Below are 26,511 nucleotides of genomic sequence, written 5' to 3'. Positions count from 1 at the left end.
ATATATTTGATGGTGATAAATAAGGTACTATAGTACTTTTTCTTAACTTAAAAAAATTCAATCTTAGAAAAAGTTTAAATTTAGTTTCCTAAATTTAGGAAGCCCATAAACTAAGGTTGTGCAAATGGGGGATTTTTCATTTGATGACCTATCTTTAGCTGCTATTCTTTTTTTAAAGTAACAGTATTGGGGTTTTGTTTAGTGAACATTGTTAGCAAATTCAAAGCAAATGTGCTAAGAAATAGAGTGGCATGATAATGCCACTTGGAAGGGTTAGAAACTCAAAACAGAAACACGTGTGTTCATTATGCACATGCGCGCGCACACACACACACACACACACACACTCGCGCACACACAACTCAGCTGCACATTTTCACTTAGCAACACCAACTAAGTGAAAGAGCTGGGCACATCCCATTATACAACACATTTTTTTCCTTTGCATTCCTTATTGCCTAAAGGCTACTATGAATAGGGAAATAGAAGGAAAACATTCTCACAAAGAATGAGATCCTGTAAGTAATATATACAATAAAACTGTCTAGCATATGACCAAAAAGTTAACTAATAAAGGCAAGTCCAGTTTTCTTGTGATGTTTAAAGTGTGCATCGTTTCATTTAGCTGTTTCTCAGGAAGCATGTTATGCCCCTTTAAAACTGCTGACTTAATGCTTTCATGCACAGCCTCTCCCCTCCCTGCCCAGCACCCCCTGCCTGGGTGTAAACCCTGGTGCCCACTTAGGCATGATTACCCCTGGTGCAGCCCTGCCATTGGTGTCTCTCTCAAGGGAAAGAGCTTGGGGTAGACGATGGTAAACATAGGCTCACTACACCGATGACAGTGCCCCAGAGGGCAGTGCAGCAGCTCCAGGAGACTTCTGGGTAATGAGATTGGAGACAGAAAGTTCAAATCTGGAACACAAGAGAAAATCACACACAAGTAAAAAAATCAGACCTCCTTAAACCTGGCTTCTCAAAATATTTATCTTTGTTACCAAATAAGTTCAGTTACTTAAAAGTACTTCATGTTGAAAATTCTGTGTCTGATTTATAGGCACTGAATAAAAATCTAACATCTTTTGGAAACGAAAGGAGTATTTTATATTTTTGATACTAAAAGAAAACACAAATTCACTCATTTTAAGAACAACCAGAAGCTGTCCTGAGGTAGAGGCACGGAATGAGAGAGAGAAAATATTTTTTAAGAACAAAGATCAAAAGGCATAATTCACCCAAAGAGGATTTTGCAAACTTTAATAAGAGTCAGAGAATTTTAAACATACTGGAACTGAAGACTAAAACTGACTCATTAAGTTGCTCCCTAATCTATATGGCATTCAGTATCAATCATCCACCAGGGCTAAATCATATTTATTGAAGAGAATGAAAAGGAGGAAATGAAAAAGGATGAAAATAATGAAACCAAGCTTTTCCTTGTTTCACTCCCACAAGCTGTAATTAATAAAAATAGAGAGCTTCCTTCCCAGCTTAGTCTGAGCTACACAAAAGAGATGTTTAAAGCAAAACATCCCAGTGACCGAGGCAATCTTGAGGACACATTTACGCTGGGTTTCTACTGATGATGAATATCCAACAGAGAGAGAAATGGTCATGCTGAGCTGCAATCTAAAAATTATCAATCCATCTTTGGGAAGGAAATACAAATCATCTTTTTACCTTTTTCATCCATCCAGACTCATCAGTAACACTTAGAAAAATGGAATTTACTGACTAGTGAACAACTATAGTTTTCTGTTTAGTTTTTAAAACCAATTTAACTTTGCACTAGGCATTTCTGGAAGGTTAATGTGAGATGTTTTTGTATGGACTCTGTTTTCTAAGATGAAACATTTCACAGTTTTAAAAACACTTGAAATGTATTTTTCATATTAATATTGCCTAGTGCTGTCTTAAAGCATTTCAGACATACACCCACAATACCTATCAAATCCGTGCACTGCCAAATCCTTTCCAAATTTTAGCCGGCACGCTGCAACGATACTGCCAACAGCTCCTGGTGCTTCTCCTCCTTTAGGTATACACATTGCTCAGATGCGAGGAGGTAGCAGAGGGAAAACCTGCTGTACTGATGTATCCAACTTGAAGGACAAGATCTTTCCAAATTTCCCCTACTGCCAGCTTTTACTTCAACCAAATACACATTCCCAAACACCAAGTTCCTTCCTTGAAACCACACGGTGGAACTTTAAATCACTGTCCTTACAGCTGACAACCACATTTTAAAGAATGCTTCTGTCTGTGGGGGATGCTAAAGTGATCAGTGTTAATAAAATATCAAAACTATTTTTCTTATTAGAAAAATCCTGTTGCACAACAATGTGAATGTACTTAATGCCACTGAACTGTACATTTAAAGATGGATAAAATGGTGACTTTTCTGTTATGTCTATTTTACCACAATAAATTTTTTTTAAAGATGAAAGACAAAACAGGTATACAAAGCACAATGTTCACTAAATGAGACAGAAAAATTAAAAAACAAAACAAAACAGAAGTCCCATGTACCTTTCAGAAAGCTGTGGTAGGTATGATACAGACTTCTCATGGCCAATTCCTGCAGAGGGAGGACGTGATCATGCTCTGTCCCTATGGCCTTCACCTCGGCTGGGAGGAAAACGGTTCGAGGCCCTGATGAAAAGGAAAGCAGCTTCACCTCGGAAACTTGAATGGGAGCACCACAGCTGCAGAAAGACACACATTCACAGTATTATTAGCAATAAGGAAAAGAATACGGGTGCCAATAAAATGTGTTAATCAAAATATACATTTGAAAATTTATGACACTGCTGAATTGCCAGAATTCTTTTCAAAGTGAACAGATGCTACCCCGGGTTCCTTCATAAAACCTGGCCTAGAAATCTAAACTTATCAGTTGGAACTTAGCTAAATCATTGCCGAGGACCAGTCACTTCCAGTGAGGACGAATTTTAAAGGAACTTTCCTTCTTAGGCTCCACACAATTTTCTTTGTAAATTCTACTTTTCCCCATTTTATTACCCTTTCCAAGTATGTGTTTTTTTGAAACTCTCAAAAAAAGAATACTTTATTGAGTAATAGCATCTTGGTTTAATATAATTTTTGTATAGAAAAACAAACCCACAAAGCAAATAGATTTTAAATGGCAGAAGATAACTTTATTGGACCCTTCCATAAACTTGTGGGGAAAATATTCCTGGCATACTCAATAAGCCAAGTATCCATTTACCCACACCACCATCATTAGAACAAGATGTTATCAGTCATTTTAGTTTTTGCTAGGCTGATTAATGGAAATGTCTCCTTGGTTACCAATGAGTTTGATCACCTTTTGTTAGGTTTACTGGCCATTTATATTTCTTTTTCTGCCAACTGTCCATTTGCATCCTTTACCTGATTTTCTACTGAATTAAAATATATCCATTTGTAGGAACTTCCATATTGGTGGTAACAATCTTTTGTCATATGCACTGAAATATTTATCACCAAAAATGTTTTTGCCTTTTAACTTTGCATCTGGTTCCCTTTGCCAGCAGTCATTCTTTTCTCGTGTGAAATCTATCCACTTATTTCCCTCATGGCATCTACATTTTCTGAATTTCTCAAGAGGGTTACCCTAATTTGAAGACTGTGCATATATTATCCTAATGTTTCTTCCAGTATGGTTATTGTATTTTTACATGGAGTTTTGTTTCTTTTTTTAGACAGAGTCTTTCTCTGTCACCCAGGCTGGTGTATAGTCTGCAATCTGAGCTCACTCCAACCTCTGCCTCCTAGGTTCAAGTGATTCTCCTGCCTCAGCCTCCCAGAAATCTAGGATTGCAGGTACCTACCACCATGTCTGGTTAATTTTTGTATTTTTAGTAGAGATGGGGTTTCACCATGTTGGCCAGGCTGGTCTTAAACTGCTGACCTCAAGTGATCAGCCTGCCTCAGCCTTCCAAAGTGCTGGCATTACAGGTGTGAGCCACCACACCTGGTCTTTACATGTAGATGTTTTAGCTATTTGTCTTACTTGGTTATATAATATAAAATAGGACACAATTTTTTTTTTCTTTTACCAAATGGAAAAATAATACTGGTAGCATTATTAAACAACACTATCATTTACCTCTGAATTAAAAAGTTCTCTTTATCATATTAAGTTCCCATATACCCTGGCACTGGCTTCTGGATTCTTTAGTCTGTTTCAGTGATGTATTAATTTAACGCTGTGTCAACTCTATAGTGTTTTGATTATAATACTTTATAGAAGAGTCTATCATTTGATAAGTCTGCCTTAACTATTCTTGTTCAATTTTTTTTCTTGCAATTCTCAGTTACGATTCAATTTGAACTTTGTAATTATTTTATCTACATTTCCCTAAAGACTTCCAGAGATTTGAATTAGAATTAACATTGATTTCTATGTTAAGACAGGTAATTTGATAATAAATTTCCTTATTTGCAAACATGGTATGTCTGTACTATCTAGCTAGTGCTTTATATCCTACCCTTTAATACAAATTTCACAATTCATATAGATTGTTCCTTTGTTGTGAAATTTATTACTAGATATTTAAATGGGGGGTACAAATATGAATGACATTTTCCCCCAACTTTGATTTCTAATTATTGAAGACATAAAGAAAAGCTGTTGATCTTTGTATTTTATCTTATATTTAGTCACCTTACTAAATTCTTTTATGTGTCTGAAAAAAAACTTTTTTGGTAGAATATCTTGAGTTTTCTAGGTATTCAAGCATATCACCTATAAAAATCTGTCTAGTTCTTTTTTCCCGATATTTATATTGTCTATTTCCTTTTTTTCCATCTTATTCCATCAGACAGATGGTAGGGACAACAATGGGCCCTCACTTCTCTCCTATTCCTGATTTTAATGGCTATAGTTTGAATATATCATAATTTAATATAAAAATTATTATTGGCTGGGCACAGTGACTTACACCAGAATCCCAGAACTTTGAGGGGCTGAGGTGGGCAGATCACAAGGTCAGGAGATAGAGACCATTCTGGTCAACATAATGAAACCCCATCTCCATTAAAAATACATAAAATTAGTTGGGCATGGTGGCGCATGCCTGTAATCCCAGTTACTTGGGAGGCTGAGGCAGGAGAGTTGCCTGAACCAGGGAGTCAGAGGTTGCAGTGAGCTGAGATCGTGCCACTGCACTCCAGCCTGGATGACACAGCAAGACTCTGTCTTAAAAAAAAAAAAAAAATTATTATATATGGCTACAGAATTCACCAAAAGTGTTTCTTAACATACCAATATAATCATGTTTGTTTTTCTTTAATATAATGTTGAAGTAACAAATTATCAGTATTTTAAGATAAACTTTAAAATATTTAAAACATTATTTAAAAATATAATCATATAGAAAAAGTACACAAATTGCAATTGCTCTGTGATTTTCACAAGATGAACACACTAATCACACCAAGGTCAAGAACAAGACCCTCAGAAGACCAACTTGGGTCTCACTGCTAAGCAAAACCCATACCCCAAAGGGAACCACTATTTCAAATTCTAACACTATAGCCTGGTTTGGCCTTTTTGAACAGCATGAAGGTTGCTGTGCCTGGTTTCTTTCGTCAACATTATATTTTTACAATTCATCCATTTTGCTGTGTGTACTGTAGTTTATTCATTTTCATTGCTGTGTAGTAGTGTGGAACTACTACAAACCGTGCCTCCATAAAAATTATGTATTTTATTTGGTACATATGAGCATATACATTTGTGAGGACAACACTTAAGATCAGAACTGGGCCTATTACAGTGAGGAGAGACAGACATTAGTATATAATAAGGTAGAGTGAGAGGAGAGTGAGAGCTGTGTGACTTTTGATAGCACCCGAATAATGACCTTTTCTTCTTCAGAAAGTATGCTTTGTCATCTACATGTGCATTCTTGTGGGAACTGCTACAGATTTATCCTTCTCCTTTTTAGCAAAAAAGTTTTTCTTTAGCAAGAGTAAAAGGAAAGGGGAGAAGTGGATATGGAGATGGAAAGAAACTATGTCACCTAGAAAGAATAAACCTTGGCTTGGACAAAGAGTCTGTCATCTTGGCAGAGCTACTTAGGCTAATTTCTGTTCTGAGAATGTATTTATATAATTCTGAGTTGACTTTTTTCTTTAGCACTTATAAAATATAGTTGTACTGTTTTCTGGACTTCAAAGTTTCTGATGAGACATTAACAATCTTTTTGAATTGCTCCTCTGTATATAATATTATTTCTCTGGTTGCTTTTGAAATTTTCTTTTTATCTTTTGTTTGTTTCAGCTTTGCCTATGCATAGTTTTCTTTGAATTTATATTGCTTAGGATTTGCTACACTTCTTGAAAATGTAAATTTGTTTCTAATCAAATTTGGGAAATTTTCAAACATTATTTCTTCAAACATGTTTGCTGTTGATGTTACCCATTCTCTCCCTATTTTCCTTCTAGGATGCCAATTATACATGCATACGACTCTTTTATATTGGCTGGCAGGCCCCTGGTGCTGTGTTCATTTTTGTTTTCAATGTATTGTCTGTGTGTCCTTCAGATTGGATCGTTTCTATTGATCTACCTCCAAGTTGAGTGACTTTTCCTCTCTGTTACAACCATTCTGCCATGAAGTCCATCAAGTTAATTTTTTACTTCAGACACTGTATTTGCAATTCTAGATTTCCTTTTTTTTAAATAGTCTCTATTTTTCTGGCCTTTTCATTCATTACTTCATTGAGAATAATTATAACAGCTGCTTTAAAATCCCTGTTTGTCATTTCAACAATTTCGGTCATTTCAAGTTGGAGTCTCTGCTGGTCACCAATCTTCTGGAGAATGGGTCACATTTTCCTGATTCTTCATATGTCTTGTAATTTTGGAATGTTTTCTGGATATTGTGAAAGTTATATACAGACTCTGGGTTCTCTTATATTCCGCTAACACTTAAAAGTAATTAATATTTTTGTTTTAACAACAATTAACTTTATGGGCATCAAACTACATACTCAGTCTCTTAAATGACAGTTCCAATCACACTTCAGTACTTTCATCTGCAGCCAGGCCACTTTGGTCCTGCTCCATGGTTTTGGGTATCCGATACTGGGGGCAGGCAGCCCCTACATAAAAATGGACTACTTTTAGTATACTGGTTTAATTCAGAACTCAGAATACATTTCTCATACAAACAACTCTATTACGCTCAGTGGCTATATTAATAAACCATTAGAATAATATTTAACCAATTTGGACACAAATCCAGCTATAATTGCTTGTTTACACAAGAAAAAGTAAAGCAGTGGCTTTTTTTTTCTTTCTTTCTTATATAATCAAACAACTGGAAAAAATCATCCTGTATAGGATCACTTTTACCATTAAGTTCTCCTCAGTAAGCAAATGTGCCAATTACCATTCTCTAAAATTCTAATATAGGATGAGCCTCTCTTTCTGGCCATAATGTAGAAGCACTGGAGACATTTACTCCTGTAGTAAGAAAAACCCAGAAAAAATAAAGATCTTTTATTTCCATAAGGCTAACAAATAGCATAGATGCCACGAAGCTGTGACAGCCAGTCTCCATGTGGGCTGTAGTCCCCTCCTACTGTGAATAGGGTTGACCTGTGTAATCAACAGGATATAACAGAAACAACGGTGTGTGGCTTTGAAGCTAGGTCATAAAACACAGTTCCATGCTATACATTTCCATCATTCTACCTCTCTCTTAGGGTATTTATTATTTGTATTATAGTTATTTTTGCATATCAAGATAAACATCTAAACTATCTTTGTTTTTCCCACAATTTCTAGCACTGTGCTGGTTTGCTAATGTTGACTAGTTATTTGACAAACAACTAAACACAGAATAAGGAGAAGCTAATTTTTTTTGCATTTCCATGAATACCAAAGATAATTTTATGAGACTCTGAGATTTCTTAAAACTGCAACATTTGTTATTTACTATTTTTATACCTGTTTATAAGTTTTATACCCCATTCTCTCTCTGTTCTCCCTCTGAGATGTGAATCTGACATACATATGTGTATATCTGACTTTTCTTACACTGTCCCACAAGTCCCTAAAGCTGTGTTCATTTTGCTCAGTTGTTGCTCTAATTCTTGGCCCCTCAATCTGAAAAGGGCACTGCAATTGTTTCAGAGCTTGTACAGCACAGAAGCAGCTGTTCTTATATCCTTCACCTACATCTGGGCCAGATGTAACATATGATAGCAGTGAAGAATCAAAGGAGTTGATCTTTCAGGTCTCAAATCACTTCCTTCAAGAGGACTAGCACCAACTTTGTTCAATTATTTAGGGTTTGCTTGACTCCTTGGCTGGATCAGAAGGTCCATGAGGGTCGGCACTGTGTTGCTTAGCACATCACTGTACAGCCATTATCTCATACAGTGATCAAACACAGTAGTTGCTCAATAAATGTTCACTGAAGAAACAACTGGACCAAGATTCTTGTTCTGAATCAAGAAGGGCACTTTCTAGGCTTCAAATACACCAACGTCCTTTTGCTAGATTTCCTCCAGACCCTTGTGCTGCTACTCCTTCCCTCTCCTTTCCTTTAGGCTGAGGCACTAAGCACTACCAATTTGAACTGGAACTGGAAAGTCCCTTTTCGCGTATCCAACAGATAAAAGAGGCAGAAGAAAGCAGATTCTTAATGCTGTTGTCAAAGCTTCAGTAGTTACCATCTATTAAAATTCTGAACACATTTTGCCATAGAAATATTATATGAATATAATTTTTTGGGGTGCAAAATAGGTCAAATGACTCTTTAATGAGTTTGCTTAGGAATGTAAGGGCCAGAGCTGTTTGTATGAAGAAAGCATTCTGAGTTTTGAGTTAAACCAACAGAGTAAAAGTGCCTTTAGATTACAGGCCATTTGTAAGTATGGCTGCTTATTCCCCCAATTCTTCTAATATTAGAAAACTGGTTGTATGATACTATCCTGTTAATAATAATTTTATTTCTCTATTACTACTAACAAAAGTTTAATAATAAAAAAATAGACTACTACCTAATAATGTGTGTATTTTCCCGTTTTGTTTTTCTGAAAAGATTTGGTGTTCTCATCAAATTCACTACCACTGCTACCAGATACCAAGTCAAGGATTTCAAAATATCTCTCTACTGAACACAAATAGAACATTCTAGTAGTGAATAACATCTATATCTATATCTAAACAACAAAGTATAACACTTCTTCTTAAATTGGATTTGTGTCCACATTGGTTAAATAAGCTACTCCTTATTTGTGGCAAAGACACAGATCACATTTCGGTGTGGTCTCTGAAGGTTCTGGTGTGGGAAGAAGTGCTTTCAGCTTTGGAGCCTGCTTGCATCATTCTATATACCATGGTGATTGTGGGCATTTTATTTACCACCTGGAAAAATTAGGCTGAATTAATGATCCTTTAAGAACTCAATTAGGATTAATGACTACATAGTACCACAGCTGTGACATAATCCATTGTAGAAAAATTACTAAGCTAAAAACACCTATTCTATTATCTTTCCTTCACAGAAGGTTCCAGAATACATCTCGTAGCTTGGAGTTCACCAGCCTATATAGGCACTGAACTCATCTAGGGCTTTCCAAAGATAACAATAGCCTAAGTTTTTCTAAAAGATGGCCACTACTCCTAGGACTGCCCCTGGAGCTATGCTATGCCAACGGGGGAGCGGCTGTCTTCTATGTATATACTTACTGTCTGTCATCCCTTTTCTTGCCAGAACTTCACAAAGCGTGGGCCTAATCATTCAGGATGATGGGGAATAGAAGAGGAGAGTAAAACATGCTGGTTAGGTGCCCAAGGGGGATGACTTGGCTGCTTAAGTGGGAAAAGGAAGGTCAGTCACACGTGGGTCCTGGTAGTTGAGTGGCCCCATCTTAATCCCTGGCCACTCAGGGAAACACTTTAGGGTGTTTCTGTGCCAGTATCGTAGAAGGAGAAGATGAAGCCATCTTTCTAAAAGTCTGACTAAAAAGGAAAGATTATTGCTGCTCTGAAAATAAAACCCATTAACTGAAATATCTGTTTTGGTTGCTAGAATCATGATTTATTCTGAGGGACTATCTCAAATGTTGAGTTCTAAATATTTCCAACTGGTAAAATCCTAGATACTAGGACTGTCACTGCAGTAAAATTGTCATTGCAATGGGCTTCAGAGAAAGAAAACCTTCTAAATTAATGCGGATTCCTCTACTTTCTGTGACTGACACCACAGAGTTTATAATGGTACATGTGGCAATGCATGTGTATCAAACCATCACATATATACAATTTAAATAGTTACAGGTTTATTTGTCAATTCTACCTCAATAAAGCTGGGGTGTGGAAGGGAACTAAAAGTGTTTATTTCCATAACAAAAAAGGTATACATGGATTCATTTTTCTTTAGACTAGAAAATAATAATTTATTGACTGAACCCAGCGTGCAATATTCCAAACTGCCTGAGCTAAACAGACCTAGTCTATTATCTTTGCTTCACAGAAGGTTCCAGAATACACCTCCAGCTTGGAGTTCATCAGCCTGTATAGGCACTGAACCCATCTAGGGCTTCTCTGTACGGAACAGAGAAGACAGCCGCTCCCCCCGTTGGCATGCCATAGCTCCAGGGGCAGTCCCAGGAGTAGTGGCTGTCTTTTAGGAAAACTTGATGCAACTGTTATCTTGGGAAAGCCCTAGATGAGGGCTTTCAGTGCCTATTTATCCTTAGTTTCTGAGGCTACTTGGTTTAGCATATTAAGGGCAAAGACACAATTGAACAGAAGTATCAAAAGTAATCTGTTTTTTAGTTCAAAATGTGAAATCAGCCTTACCCACTGCACCCGATGACTTTATTGTACAGATAAGATGGCAAGCCTTTCAGGTTTATGTTGTTATCCACGTATACATATTGTAGTTCTCGAGATCGACCTAAATCTGAATGAAAAAGAAAAGTGCTATAATTCCTATTTACAGTCACCATTATGTGAAATACAAAATTTAACATATAATATTAGAAATATTCAAAAATTTCTATTCTGGAAGAAAATCATAAAAAGTGTTATATAAAGTAAGTTATGGGTCAGCCTAAACAAGCCTAGTTCTGCCCCTTGATAGATTCTTTGCTTGGCCAAACTTCAGTCAGGTTCCTGAACTTTCTTCTAAGTCCATCTGTGGACCTTGTAAAATCCAGTTTTAGCCAAGAACTCTTCTAAGTCAGTTTAGCAAGAACCCCTTACTCAGGATATCTGACTGGGTTCCTCCTTTCTTCCTCATCCCCTGGGTCTGATCACCCTGGCCTGTCTCCAGCAAGAATTCCATTTGGTCAGTCATCCCTTTTCTTGCCAGAACTACATATTGTGTCCTTATTCCTGAAGTTTCCTCTGAGCAATTTTCCATCCACTGACCACCTTGCTCCTTGGCTGTAAATTCCTACTTGCCCATGTTATACTTAGAGCTGGCCCAATCTCTTTCCCCAACTATAAGACCCAGTTGCAGTGGTCCTTTTACCTAGGCTGATGGTCTCAAAGTCTTCCTTACTATGCTTTAACAAGTGCTACTGAGTAACTTTTCCTTTAACACCTTATAAAGAGATTTCCTGTGTCTCACATCCCATGGGCAAAGGTGGATGGGGGAGGGCTAGGCATCAGACACTGGCTAGTAAAGGGTTTTATGATCTAGGCAGATTTAAGAATAGATAGAACTTCCCCATGAGGAAGAAGTGAAGCAGAACCCAAATCCCAGTCCTGTGAGATGTGACAGTGGCATAGACAAAACTTAAGGGCCAGAGAGCAGGGGCTGTAATGGGTATGAACCTGGAAAGGGAGGAAACTGAGAAAGGGAGCCCCTAAAGAAGGATCTACAACAGTGACAGGAATGTCAGAAAGAGGCAGAACTCAGGTATTTCCCAGAGGTGGCAGGATGGTGAGAGGGCAGAGTGGAAGAGGATCCAATGAGGAAATAAGGATGAAAGTACAGATGGAGATTCCTGACAAGTACAGGTAGTAGAGACACTTCCCAGGTATCCAGGCCATCCCTTCCCATGTGCCCAGGAATGTGTGACCAGCTCTCCTCTCTACTCCTAAACACTCACTAACTAGGGCTATTTGTTTTTATTGCTACAGAGGTACACAACAGTGTCCTGAGCAGTCCTGCTAACCCTCTGCTCTAACATAATATGGCAGGGGTGTGGGTGGTGGTGCTTACGCCTGTAATCCCACCACCTTGGGTGGCCAAGGCGGGCAGATTGCTAGATCCAGGAGTTCAAGACCAGTCTGGGCAACATGGTGAAGCCTTATCTCTACCAAAAAAAACCTAACTAGCCCAGTGTGGTGGCGTCTATCTCTAGTCCCAGCTACTTGGGAAAGGTGAGAAGATTGAGCCTGGGAGGTCAAGGCTGCAATTAGCCAAGATCATTCTGCTGCATCCAGCTTGGCAACAAAGCCAAACCCTGACACAAAATTTTGAAAAAAGAGAGACAGAGAAAAAGAACATAGTCTTTGAAAGGTTTTCTAGGGTTTTGCTTATGAAAATAGAAAACAGGCTGAAGGAGAGCTCATCCTCCTAATCTTTCTTTAGGAAAGTCAAAGGCCCAGACAGCTAAATAATAGGAGGTTTTTAGATTCATTCACATTGCAAAAGAAAACCCATTTAACTGTTAAGGACCTTTAACACTATGCTAAGCCTTGGAAATATAGCTATGAATACAGCATTAACCGATGTGGAAACAGACAGGAAAAACAGTAACTGTAATACAATTTGATCACTGCTATTAGAGAGGCTGGTTGAGGGTCTTATGGTTCACAGATGGGTTCTAGACAATTTGTCCCAGAAAGCAGGAGGAACATAATATAAAGTTAAGGTAAGAAAGAGTTTCCTGTGGGAGAGGGTAGGAAGGGTTACATTACTTCGTGCTGGTCCTATTACAATCATTCTGCACAGTTACAAAAAGGCAACAGAATTTCCCTCAAAAGGGTTACAACAATTTACACCCCCACCAGCTACACTGAGTGCACCTGCTTCCCTACAGGAAGCAAAACGTCATCTTTTTACATTTTTGCCATCCTTATAGGTAAGAAAAGGTATCTTGACATTGTTTTAACATGCATTTTTCTACTTATGAGTTTGAGCATTTCAAACTATGTCTGAGGGGCTTTTATATATATTTTGTAAATTGCCTGTTTAAATCTTCTCATTTTTTGATCAGGTTTTTGGTATTTCATCCCTTGTTTTTTAAGAGTCATTTATGTATCAGGGACATTAGTTCCAGGTCTGTGGTTTATGTTACAAATGCTTTCAGTTTGTCAGCTGTCATTTAACTTTGTTGATGGTGTATTTTTGTCATGCAAAATTCTGAAGTCTTTTCCAACTTATCTTCTTTTTTTAAATTGTCTCCAGATTTTGAGTCGTAGTTAGGAAACCTTTTCCCTGTGACACCCAAGTTTAAGCAGAATTCACCTAAGTTTTCTTCAAGTGTTTATATGCTTTCATTTTTCTTTTCCTTTTTTAACATACAGAGCCCTAATTCATTTGGAGTCTATTCTTACATATGGCATAAAAAGTACAGCTATTAATTCCTTTTTTCAAATGTTGATTCAGCTGTCTCAGTGTCATTTATGAACTTTTTGGTCCATTTTTACTCCAGTACACCAAAAAAGAAAAAAAGATCTCTAAGACTTCAAAAAAAAAGTTGTAAAGTGTACATATTCCAGAAGAGAATAACTGTGGTGTTAATCAAACTGTAAATATGTAAATAAATGAAAACCCCAAAGATTTCACACACACACCAAAAAAACTAGTAGAATTTATCAATTAATTCAGTATAGCTACAGGATACATTTCAACATATAAAACTCATAGTATTTCTATAACAAGTAACAACCTATCAGAGAAAGAAATCGAGAAAACAATCCTATTTATAATAGTATTAAAAAAAATACCTAGGAATAAAGTAACCAAGGAGGTGAAACATTTGTACATTGAAAACTATAAAAAACTGATGGGAAAAATTGAATAATACACAAATAAATGAAAAGATGTCCAGTATTCATGGATGGGAAGAATTAATATTGTTAAAATGTCCGTACTACTCAAAGCAATATACAAATTTAATCGTTATTAAAATTCCAGTGGCATTCGTCACAGAAATAGAAAAAAAAAATCCTAAAATTGATACAGAAGTACAAAAACAAACAAACAAACCAAATAGCCAAAGCAATACTGAGACAGAAACATAAAGCTGGAGGCATATCATTTCCTGATTTAAAATTACATTACAAAGCTATGGTAACCAAAACACTATGATGCTGGAATAAAAACAGAAACCTAAACCAATGGAACAGAACAGAGAGTCCAGAAATGAATCCAAGCATATATGGGTACCAAGAGGACATAACAGGGAACAGAAACTGTCTTCAATAGATGATGCTCGGAAAGCTGGATTTTCACATGGAAAAGAATAAAACTGGACCCTTATCTTACACAATACACAAAAATCAACTCAAAATAGATTAACAAAACTAAATATAGGACCTAAAACCATAAAGCACCTAGAATAAAACATGGGGGAAATGCTCCTTGACACTGGCCTTGGCAATGATTTTTTTGATACCGCACCAAAAGCTCAGGCTTTTTGGTGTGAAAACAAAATATTTTTGGTGCAAAAAACAAAAATAAATAAAGGAGACTACAAATTAAAAAGCTTCTGCACAGTAAAGAAAACAATTAACAAAACAAAAAGGCAACCTACTAACTGGAGAAAAAATAACTGCAAGCCACATAACTGATAAAAGGTTAATATACAAAATTTATAAAGAACTCTTAGAACTCAATAGCAGAAAAACAACCCGATTAAATAATTGGCAAAGCGTCTAAACATTTTCCCAAAGAACATATACAAAAGGCCAACAGCTATATGAAAAGGTGCCCAACATCACTAATCATAAGGGAAATGCAAATTAAAACCACTATGAGATTATCTCCTCACACCTAAAAGGATGGCTATCATAAAAAAGATAAGAGATAACAAATGTAGGTGAGGGCATGCAGAAAAGGGAACCCTAGTACGTGTTAATGGGATTGCAGATTGGTGCAGCCATTATGGAAAACAGTATGGAGGTTCCTAAAGAAATTAAAAATAGAACTACCACATGACTCAGCAATCCCTCTTCTGGGGAATATCCAAAGGATTTACAATCACCGCCTCATAAAGACATCTGCACTCCTATGTTCATTGCAGCATTATTCACCACAGCTAAGATACGGAAACGATGTCAATGCCCACGGATGAATGACTAGATAAAGAAATGTGGTGTGTATACATGATGGAATATTTTTCAGCTTTAAAAAAGAAAGATTCATGCCACAACCTAGATGAGTCTGGAAGATATTATACTAAATAAGCCAGGCACACAAAGAAAAATATTGCACAATGCTACTTATATACATAATACTTTTTCAAAAAGAGCTTAAATACAGAAAGAGAATGAAACAGGGGTTACCATGTGGGAAGAAGGTCCCTCAATCTGACCAGTTGCAAGGTCACTGTATGTTCCAAAAATAAAAAAATCTGCGATATTTAAATCACCATACAGTATGTTTTTTAAGCATCAGACTAGAGAATTACCAAAATATTGCATACTGTTAAGTAAACATATTCATGGACTTATCTGTTCGTATAAAAGGCAATACATTTATAAAATATAGATGGGAAAAATATAAATACCAGAATCCACTTGCATTAAACAGGCCTGAACATTGCACTAAGAATTCCTATTTTAAATTTTTTCACTACTTCTCTGGTATACATATAAATCGTTTAGTCACAAATAGAAATTTGTAGACTTCTAAGGCACATAGAAAACGTTGGAATAATTTTTTCAAAATGAAACGGCACTGATAAAATGCAAATTATCTCTGGTCTCAGATTTGTCTTCCAGAGTCCCTAGAGGGGTCACGGAAAGCAGGAAATATTCTTTACCTGGGTATATGCAATGGTAAGGGTGTGACATACTAGCTAAGAGAGCAGGAAGGAGCACAGACTTGGAGTCAGATAACCTGGGTTTGAATCATTGTTCTGCTTACTAATAATATGTTGGTTAGTTTCCTCATCAGTATATTGGGGAAAACAAAGTAGAATTCTTGGCACACATCCTTCTCCAATATACAGCAGTTACTGTTCTCATTATTATTAAGTGGCATATTTGGAAGTATGGCCTACAATAGAACGCCAATTAAGAGAGAATTCTCTTTGGCATGCAGCAAATGGTAGTAACACTTTTCTGTACTTTAATTGCACAGTAAAGAGTTAGAGGCAACGGTCTCTAGAGACAATGATTCATCCCCTCATACCAAGGACATAAAATGGAACATGACAGAGGAAGCACCTCTTTTCTCTATACTGCAAAAGAGCTTGTGCAAATTAAATGAGGTGAAGTGCAAAGATCACACAATAAAGTTAAACACAAGTTGACACTTGCTACTTCTTACATAGTTCAGTCTTCTTTCCCTGTGTTAGTTTTATAAGAAAAAAGGAGTTGATAATTTTATTTTATTTTATTTTATTTTTTTTAGGAGTTGATAATTTTAAAACGCTAACAGGTTCAGATCTTGTTTTAGCTTTTCAATATTATTGTGAGCTATTGTTCTGACAATGGCTATCAGAACACACTAAAGAATCCACACTGCTTCCCCACTTTACCTAGAAAAGGAAGCTCCTAGGCTACCTCCTCCTTCCTCAGATAATTAAGTTTGCACCTCCTGGCTAACATGAAATAGCTTATTTTACATTAAAGCTCAAAGAAAATCAGTATCAGCTATGTTCAGATCTATTATACATTAGCTAGCATAATGCCATGTGGACATGAGTATATAAAGCAGACACTTAAACTTTCCAAATACACAATCTGATATAGAGTGGGGAATGGCAGTACTGAAATTAGATAATGCAGTGGGTGCCAGAGTCAGAACTGAGTCTGAATCCTGCTTCCCCACTTCTGCTTCCTGACATGAGCAGAAATGAAATGCTCTGAGCCTGCTTCCTCCACTGTAACAAGGGGATCAGAGTACCTTTCTCATAGAGCCGTTATAAAGATTAAACAACGTATACAGTGCCCAGCTTTATTCCTGGCAAAATAATTGGCACTCGATACATCTTAGTCTTTTACCTCCCCCTTCTGAATACAAAGAGGAGATCACAAAACAGTGTGGGATGATGAAGAGAACCAGCAGGATGATGAAGGGAACCAGGCAGCAGCTCTGCTGTTTTAGCTGGCACAGCACAGCCTGCTGGGGAGGCCAGGACACCACAGCGCCGGGCAAGGTCACAGGCTGTAAAGGCGTTGCTGTGACAGCCTCTTGAGAGCCTGATCCTGGCCAGAAAGCAGTTGGCTGGCAAAAGACCCCAAGCACAATGAAATGGCATTAGTAATCATAATGAGACTGAGATATGAACATGTACTTCATGCAAAGGCTTTGAGATACTTCTTATATTCTTCAGACAAAAAACCTTCACTCAATAATTAACTTTGGAAGAGACCACTCATCTAACCACTGGGGTGGTTTGTTTTCTTCCTTTTATTAATATTAATGCACCAATACCTTACAATAGATATATCATGCCATAATATTTTTTAAAATTCTTGTGCAAAAATGCTCAGTATGTAAAATTTATAAAGCAAGGAAGCTGTCCATCTGCATAGATGCTACAGCCATAAAGAAATTTTTCACGTGGCTTTTTAAAGTACTGTAGTGTGTCCAAAATATTTCCTTTTTTTTTTCTTCCAGACTCACAGATCAAAGTTTCTGACTTAGAAATCAGCAAAATCTAGGAGTCCTGCATAAACTCCAATTCTTTTTGTTTGTCTGTTTGCTTTCAACCTCAAGGGTCTGGCACACGCAGTCCACATGGCTGAAAATGGAATAAAAAGCTCCTGTATATTTAGGCTACTGCCCTTTTAACCATACTGTAAAAGCAAGCATGGAATGACAGCACAGGAGTGGACAGAACAGGATCTGTGTGTACTTCATGCTGAACAGTATGAAACTCATTTATTTTATCAAAAGGTGAACGGTGTATTCTCATCAACAAAATGATGGAGCAAAAGAAACAACAACATCAAACATCAAAGCAATCAAAATAAATTGTTTAGAATGCTCTCTCAATGTTAAACCAATTATCACAGTTCAATAAATCAGAGATATTATTAGTCATAATTACAATGTTTTAAATACTATAAAATGTGGGCTTCTTAGTAATGAATTCAGAATTTACAGTATATTCCAAAATAACTCTTAAAATGAATTTAAATTACCTACATGATGCTTTTTACAAAGAGAACCCTTCAACCACTTTCTCAGAGTAATAAATTTTTAAGTGCTAGCTTCTTTAAATACACAGAAATACACACAGATTCCATTAACTCTTTTACAAAGTCTCTGTCTTTCTGGTCTATTGAGTTTTTACAAAATAAGACTTCACAGTGAATTATAATTTAATAAAATACTTTAGACATGGTAGATCATCAACTGTTAAATTAAAATAAAAAGATTTTAATGAATTTGAATGACTGCAGGCTCCCTTTGCTGTTGGTTTAAATATTCATGCTGCAGCATCTCTATTTCTGTTGCACAGTTCATGTAACAAAGAGATGATAAGCAATGGGCTAGGCACTGTGCTAGATGCTTGGGGTACAAACATGAAGATACACAGTTCCTGCGCTTCCTTACAGTCTGGCTACAGAGCAAAAACAGTTCACATTGCCTTATGCAGTATTTATGAGTGGTATGTGTTTTATAGATCTTATCTAATTCTCACAATTGTGCTTTGAAGTAAGTGCTAATATTACCTTATTACTAAGACTTCAATAAGCTTCCTAAGTCCAAGATTACATGGTAGAGCTGGGATTTAAAGGCACATCTGCCTTTTCACCATGATGGGAGTTAGACAGCCTCCCCCATGACATCATTTCTATACAAGCAGGCCACTCGCATGCAGGGAGTGGTACTGCCTAGTATGATGCACGGGGGCTGAGGGTATGAGAGAGCTGGTGCTTGCCCAAGGCATCCAGGTGTAATATTAGAGTTGGGTCTTGAAGCAGATATATTGCCAAGGAGATAAGTCATGAACAAAGTTTCTCGTTGCTTCCTTTAAAGGACTAGGAAAAGAAATACCAAGAATTCCTTCAGAGAAAATCCTGGAGAAGGAAACTGGCTGACTGTCCAGTATGGATTTGGGAAACACAACAGTACCATGGAGACTGTGTGAAGAGCAAAATGTCTTCACTGCATTGTACCTTGAACTGCTGCTCAGCTGTACTATGTGCCTGTTTCTCTGGTTTGTTTGGAACTTAAGAACTTTCCTGAAAGTTATGACTGATGGAAACTCCAGATTCTTGCTTTTAAGTCAATTCATAACATCTTCTAGACTTCACTAGTACTGCACATTCTTGCCACTATTTATAAAGCTGTGAGTTCTAGAACCAGAATAACAAAAAACTCTTCTGGTAAACATTCTGCTCATGGTACTAGCCCTCATACTGCTATTTTTCTAAACTTCACATTGTGCCCTAAGAATGAGCAGCATTTTCTTTTTCTTTTAATTGATATTCAGGAGAACAGGTCTCATTTTCTGTCTATTAATCATGTCCCACCCCTAAATCCTACTCTGAAACTTAGAGAAAAATAAAAATTTGTTCATTTAAAGCTCACCTAATCTAGGTGCACTTTTCTCTTCATATATTAGCATATAGTAAGTCAATCCCCGGCCCATGCTGCAGAAGCCACATTTAATAATCCTGTTAACTTCCTAAGAAAAGCTAACACAAGAGCAAAACCCTTATCCAATGATAGAAAAACAAAGCATTGTCAGAAGGCAGTAGAATAGGCCAGGTGCAGTGGCTCATGCCTGTAATCCTAGCACTTCGGGAGGCTGAGGCTGGTGGATCACCTGAGGTTAGGAGTTGAGACCTGCCTGGCCAACACGGTGAAACCCCCAACTCTACTAAAAATACATATATTAGCTGGGCGTGATGGCAGGTGCCTATAATCCCAGCTACTTGGGAGGCTAAGGCAGGAGAACTGCTTGAACCCAGGGGTGGAGATTGCAGTGAGCCGAGATCACGCCACGGTACTCCAACCTGGGTGAAAGAGCGAAACTCCATCTCAAAAAAAAAAAGGAGACAGTAGAATAGGCTCAGATGAGTAAGCAGCACAAGGATAAAGAATAGTTTTTGTTACAAATACTTACAATAAGACAGAGCTTAAAAAGCAGCATTGCACATCCATTTCCTTGACAACATTTGCATTTCAGAGCTGTAACTTTTCTCCTGAAACACGATCTGTATGGATTTTTGTTGAGACTAATGCTCTCATTTTTTCCTACTGCTAGATTTTGAACTTGTTTTCAAGACTTTTCTCTGTTTTCCTTATACCCTTGAATAGAGATCTGCACAACAATTACTACAGAACATGATTCTGTTCTATAGTAATTTTGTCACATGTTTGGATCCCCCTTTTGAAAGCAGCTATTACACCTGCTACCCAAACACAGAACTCACTCCACTTTCTGGGACTTTCTGTCTGTACTAAAGTTCTTAACACTGAAATTTATTTAAGTCCACAAATTCTGCAAATTAGTCCCATTAAATAATGATGTCAAGGCCTAGTTTTTCAAACTGCAGGTGAAACGCATTCACAGTTCAGTACAGTACAATTTACACTCATCTCTAAGTCTGAGATTAGGAAATTATTAACTGGTTTCCAACTAGTTTCAATACTAGTTTGAAGTTTAAATAGTTTTACTGTGTTAATTTTTATTAAAAAATAGTAAGCAGCAGTCCTTTTCCTGACTTTCTAAGCAAATATAAAGAAAGTAGGAACAAGAGGCAATAGAAAAAACAAGTACAGTTAACAGATCTGTGCCTTTTATGTTGCATTTACAACAAAAGGAGGGATTTCAGCATGTCATTTGAAAATGCCTAGGAGCTAGTTTCTAAAACTGCACCATTACTTGCTATGTAATTTTTCTACACAAGGCATCCAATTCTTACAAACAAATACAAGTACTACCACTACAAAAAACCTGTTGTTTGATAAAGGGCCAGTTTTATACCCTTACCAAAGTCATGGCATGTGATCTGGAGGAGTGGTGGAATCGCACTAGAACATGAATCGCTGCACTCAGGTGTTGGCTTGTCCACTAAAATTGTTCTATAAACAATTTTAGGTTAGTGCAGATGTACATTTCTTTTTAAAAATCTATTTATATTTGATATTTTTCAAACATCATTTCATTATGCAGCACAAGTACTTGACACACAGACTAACTCTTCCCAAGAAAATTAACACTACTATAATCTCCAAGAGATAACTGGGGCTGGTTTAGAAACCCAGTTAATTTTCCTTAGTAGAAAGTTATTCTCTACTAGTTGTTGAGCTACTACATGGTAATTTATGCACAAGCTATTCTGCAAATCTCAATGTCCTGTGCCAAACATTCCTGATTAAGAATTTAATCGCTTTTTTTCAGATGGTGTCTCGCTCTGTCACCCAGGCTGGAGTACAGTGGTGCGATCTTGGCTCACTGCAACCTCCCTGGTTCAAGCGATTCTTGTGCCTCAGCCTCCCGAGCAGATGGGATTACAGACACCTGCCACCATGCCCTGCTAATTCTTGTATTTTCAGTAGAAATGGGGTTTCACCATGTTGGCCAGGCTGGTCTAGAACTCCTGACCTCATGTGATCCACCTGCCTTGGTCTCACAAAGTGCTGGGATTACAGGCATGAGCCATGGTTCCCAGCCCAATTGCTGTTTTTTAAATTAACATTCAATAAGAATTCCATCCCTAATGTGGGTACAACTTTTGTTTTCTTAAACTACAGGAGTTACTGGCACTGAGTTTGGCTGACATGGCATTTCCTGGGAGGTTACTAAAGGATGGTCTCGCATAGTAAATTTGTGAATCGGCAACCTCACAATCCTTATATCTATTACTCAACATTAAGTAAGTTGTAAACATGCCTAGATAACTGGACTTATTAATTATGCAATGAAAATCAGAAGTGCATGGTTAAAAAGCTTCAGAGAAAAAAATCCTTTTCTTTATATCTCCCTACACTTTCAGAAGCCAAGAAATGAGTTGTAATTCTGAGTTATTTAGTTAACAAAGCTAAATTGAGTCAAAAGCAAATATTCAAGTTTCAAGGCCTCTACTAAATTTCATAGCACTAGGCTCAAGTGACTGCCTCCTCCTCCTCCTTGCTGATAGTCACCACTGTGAACAAAGATTCTAACTGTAGAATCATCTGTTACTCAGTCGTGATGGCACAGTAATAATAACATCCTTTTCTTTTGATGCATCTTTTCATCTTAAGAAGAACATAGTCAAAGAGTCTTAATGGTTTCAACAGTATTACAAGTGACTTAAAGAAGGATACACAAAGACTGTTAACGGGTTAGACAGTATTATAAGTGATTTAAGTCATCCTTACATATGGCATCTCTGGTTATCTTAAGAAGAACATAGTCAAAGAGTCTTAATGGTTTCAACAGTATTACAAGTGACTTAAAGAAGGATACACAAAGACTGTTAACGGGTTAGACAGTATTATAAGTGATTTAAGTCATCCTTACATATGGCATCTCTGGTTATCTTTTGAAGAGGCATTCCTTTAAGAAGCCACATAAAAACTAATTTTCTCCTAAGTCACACTTCTTTGGGCAAGAAACTGAATTCATTAAGTGACTCCCCAAAATAAGATGCCCACCTTCTATCTCTGGGAGCGATATCACAGCATTCATTTCATAAAACTTTCAAGTTCCTGTATTATGCTTGTAGAATCAAGGTTCTTAGAACACAGGAGCCTTCTAATATTTGAAAACCTTAGGGGAACACATGGGTGTGTGCACACACGTGTGTACACAGTATCTCCAAACTACTGTAAAGAGGTACCCCTATTTGCTAAGTTTCTAAGAACAGTTCAGTTCTCTATAAAGAGCAGTGCCAGAGGCTGCATGCTTTGTTTGACTCTCTCCCAGATAATTGTTAGTATTAGATGGCTTCTGTTTTTCAGAAAACAGTTCATGGAAAGGTTTTAAGTATATAAATTTGTTTTCTTCCTAAAGACTTAACTGAATTCCATTTCCAAACCCAGCTTCATGGTCGCAAAAAATGCCCCCAGAAACAGAAAGACAAGACTGAGGAGACTGTGGCTATTTTGGTCAGCTTCAGTTTCTTCATCTCCGTGGATTATCCTGCCTCCAGTCTCCTGAAGCCTTCCTTGAGTGACCTCACACAGAGCTCTCTAGCTGTCTCATCCATTTCTTACAAAGAATATCCCATATACCAGATGTAGCAAGGCCACCGGTGCTTGTATTTGCTCCCTGATCCTTTCTTCCTGCTGTTCTCAAAGAATCCAGTTTTAGACCAGGGCAGAGCACTGCTTCAGGCAGCCTGCTTCTTTTATACCGGATAATCTTCATCATCATCCTCTTACCTGTATGCTTTTCTAAAATAAAGTAAAACCTATTCACAGGCCCATGTTCTGCCAAGGCTGTAAGCCTTATGAGCCAGGATGGTGCCCAGAGCCTTGTGGAAGCTGCTTCCTATCTGTGGTTACTTCAGCTGTCATGAGGCATCCTCTTCAAAATGCAGAGCCGATCCTCTTGCCTCTAAAGCTCTTTGACACCACATTCACAAGTTCACAAAGAAAAGTTGCTCCTGACACTGAGGCAAGGCTTTGGAGTGACAAGAAACCCAGAGACAGAAGCTACTCTGTAATAGTTCAACTCCCCACTGAATATTGTGTACTGAAGTAGAGATGCCCACCTCCATAGCCACATCGGCTTTTAGAATGGTGTATACAGAAGATGCCCTAGTAAATAACTGAGGATGCCAAGGCAGAAGAGCAGACTAGCCATGTGTAGCACTCAGTTCTCTACCCAATATCCACTTCTATCACCTTGCACCAGCCACTGCAAGTCAGGTCCTCTGTTGCTGCAAGCGTTCAGCATGGCACACATCACTCCCCTGTACCCCAAACATTACAGTGGTCAGGTTCCTATGAAAATGGCTTCTTTCTATTCTCCCAACACCACTGCCACCTTGGCACATACTCAGCTTGTGTCACTGCTGGAAAAAAGGCAGGAATGAGTGGCCAATGACCAGGGGATGAGGAGCCAGGGCTAAGGAGCTATAGTGAGGGAGGGAGAATAGGCAAGGCAAAGGGCACAGAAACCAAATGCAGCAAACAAAAGCCATTCAACTTACGAGCTCAGTTGTATGCAGGAGTCTAGGCAGAGCTAGGGCTCTAGAGCCAGATGGTATTCTGGTAAGAGCACATCTGAGTATCAGACAAGAGAACAGGGCTGTGGATCAGATTCTGGCAGGCTAGATGTAGCCAGTAGCTGTATGAATGGTTTACAACTGAGACAAGAGTATGTAATGGAATAACCAAGACAAGAGAAAAATAGGTTAGGAGCACAACCTCCAAATTAAGGAACCAGGACCTCCACTGAAGTTGCAGGGACCAGGCCATGGAAGAAGAGGTACTAATACCAAGACAGACCTAGATAGCAGTTCTGTGGGCTAGGCTTTTATCAGATTTCTGTTGCTGCAGAAGCTACTGACGCTAGGCCAGGTGGAAGTAATTGTGATCACCTGGTTGGTGTACAGAGTAGGGAGGTGAGAGAAAGCACTAGCCTCCAGCAGGTAATCTTGCTAAGCGAAGAGAGAGCTAGATTGAACAAGGCCAATGAGAATGTCCATAGGAGTATCTTGAGCCCAAAATGGCAGAGCCAAACTTTGACATTGGAGATGGCCACATAACAACTAAAAGATGTTCAATATGGTTAAATCCTATTCCCAAATGAGGGCCCCTGTAGAGAGACCATGTCTGCAATATGGAGAAAGCGTGTCAATGTTGCAAGAACGTGGGTTGAGAAGGAGACAAGTCTGAAACTCAATTCTGTCTCTTACTAGCTGTGATTCCGGCAGGTTACTTAACATCTGTGAGCCTCAATTTTCTTATCTGTAAAATCAGGTTGCCAATAAGTTTTATAATAATAGATTCTGTCATAAGGTTTTCTGATAACTAAATTAGTGAGCATATGTACAGCAATTAAACAGAATCCCTGGCCAAAGAGTCAGTGCTCAATAAGTGATAGCCATTATTATTATTACAAATAGTCACAGTAGTACATATAATACCATTATTGCAGTAGTACATATAATACCATTATTGCACATGGAAATACTCCTTTTTACAAAGATCATCTATAATAACAACAATATTATGAATAGTAGTATAGGTAACCCCAGACTTAAAAAGCTAATCTGTTTCTGGTAACATCTGAAAGTCAAACCACAGTAAGATAAGGTTGTTTATAATGAAGCTTGCAGCTTTACTCTGAACTCTGGTATTATGCCAGTAAGTTGCATTTTATGCCACACAAATCAAACCACCACATTCTTTTTCTCCCTCCCTCCCTCTCTCCTTGCCTTCCTGACATGTATTGCCAGCACTGACTGCAACATCCTGGCAATCACTTGGTAGCTCGGAGTTGGCATTGGTATAGGTCACATTTCCATCTCCATTAGGAAGTGGTAAATACAAGTTTAGGTAGTTACTACAAGGAGAGGGGGTGAATATGAGGAGGGTTAAAAAAATTTTTTTAACATGAGGTCTTGCTATGTTGCCCAGGCTGTAGTGCAGTGGCTATTCTCAGGGACAATGATAGCTAACTACATCCTTAAACTCCTGGGCTCAAGTGATCCTTCTACCTCAGTCTCCTGAGTAGCTGGAACTACAGGTATGTACCACCATGCCTGGCTCAAGAGTAAAAAATTTTTTAAGTTAGATATGGTAATCTACAAGTTGTATCTTCTCATTTCAGAGTCATCTGCATTTGTACCATGCTTTGTAATTCTTATACATAAACTATCATATTCAACTTCAAAATAAGTGTAAAGAAGCAGGATAAATATGATCTCTGGCTCACAGAAAATAAAACTGATGAAGGTCAGGGAGGTTCTGGTGATTTACTCCAGGTCACATACTGTCACAGTATGGTGGGATCATGCTATCACCTGGATCTCTGGATTTGTAATTTGGTGCTTATCCACCATAATTAGTCTATGACCTGTGGGGTTAGTGTAGCAGGTACTTTTATTTTCAAAAAATAAAAGTACTTTCTATTTATATTTGATATTTTTCTCTCTCGAAGGAAGTTCTGATTTCTTAGAAATGTAGCTTGCTTCTGAAACAGCCTCATTTCATTTTGTTAATTTTATAAGTACAAAATTTAATTATATTTATGCTAAACAAATCTCCTTAAATTTGATTATTACTTCAATTGATTTTGAGGTATCCAGTATTTTAAAGTTATCTTGAACATATTAAACTGAAAGTAATATGTGCATTGTATTATGTTGGAAAATGTTTCCTTTAGGGAATAGTAAATTATTTACTTTACTGCCCTCAGAGATAAATTATTCACTATAAAAATGCATTTATGAGCAAAA

General features: G+C 37.6%; 1 protein-coding gene across 5 annotated transcripts in view; it reads right to left on the bottom strand.

Annotated features, from left to right (window-relative positions):
* The window catches only part of LRRC28 (leucine rich repeat containing 28), a 124,088-nt gene that overhangs the window by 15,992 nt on the left and 81,585 nt on the right, over window positions 1-26,511 (bottom strand). For all 5 annotated transcript variants that reach the window (XM_017518547.2, XM_017518541.2, XM_017518556.2 and 2 more), the window contains 3 exons: window positions 10,828-10,930; window positions 2,530-2,705; window positions 756-915 (listed from right to left, as the gene is read on the bottom strand). In XM_017518547.2, the coding sequence (XP_017374036.1) occupies window positions 756-915; window positions 2,530-2,705; window positions 10,828-10,930 (439 nt within the window). The remainder of the gene's footprint in view (window positions 1-755; window positions 916-2,529; window positions 2,706-10,827; window positions 10,931-26,511) is intronic.

This window comes from Cebus imitator, unplaced genomic scaffold, assembly GCF_001604975.1.
Source record: "Cebus imitator isolate Cc_AM_T3 unplaced genomic scaffold, Cebus_imitator-1.0 Scaffold19, whole genome shotgun sequence".
In the NCBI taxonomy this organism is placed as follows: domain Eukaryota; kingdom Metazoa; phylum Chordata; class Mammalia; order Primates; family Cebidae; genus Cebus; species Cebus imitator.
The sequence above is the reverse complement of the archived record's forward strand: the minus strand, read 5'-3'. Positions and strand labels throughout refer to the sequence as shown.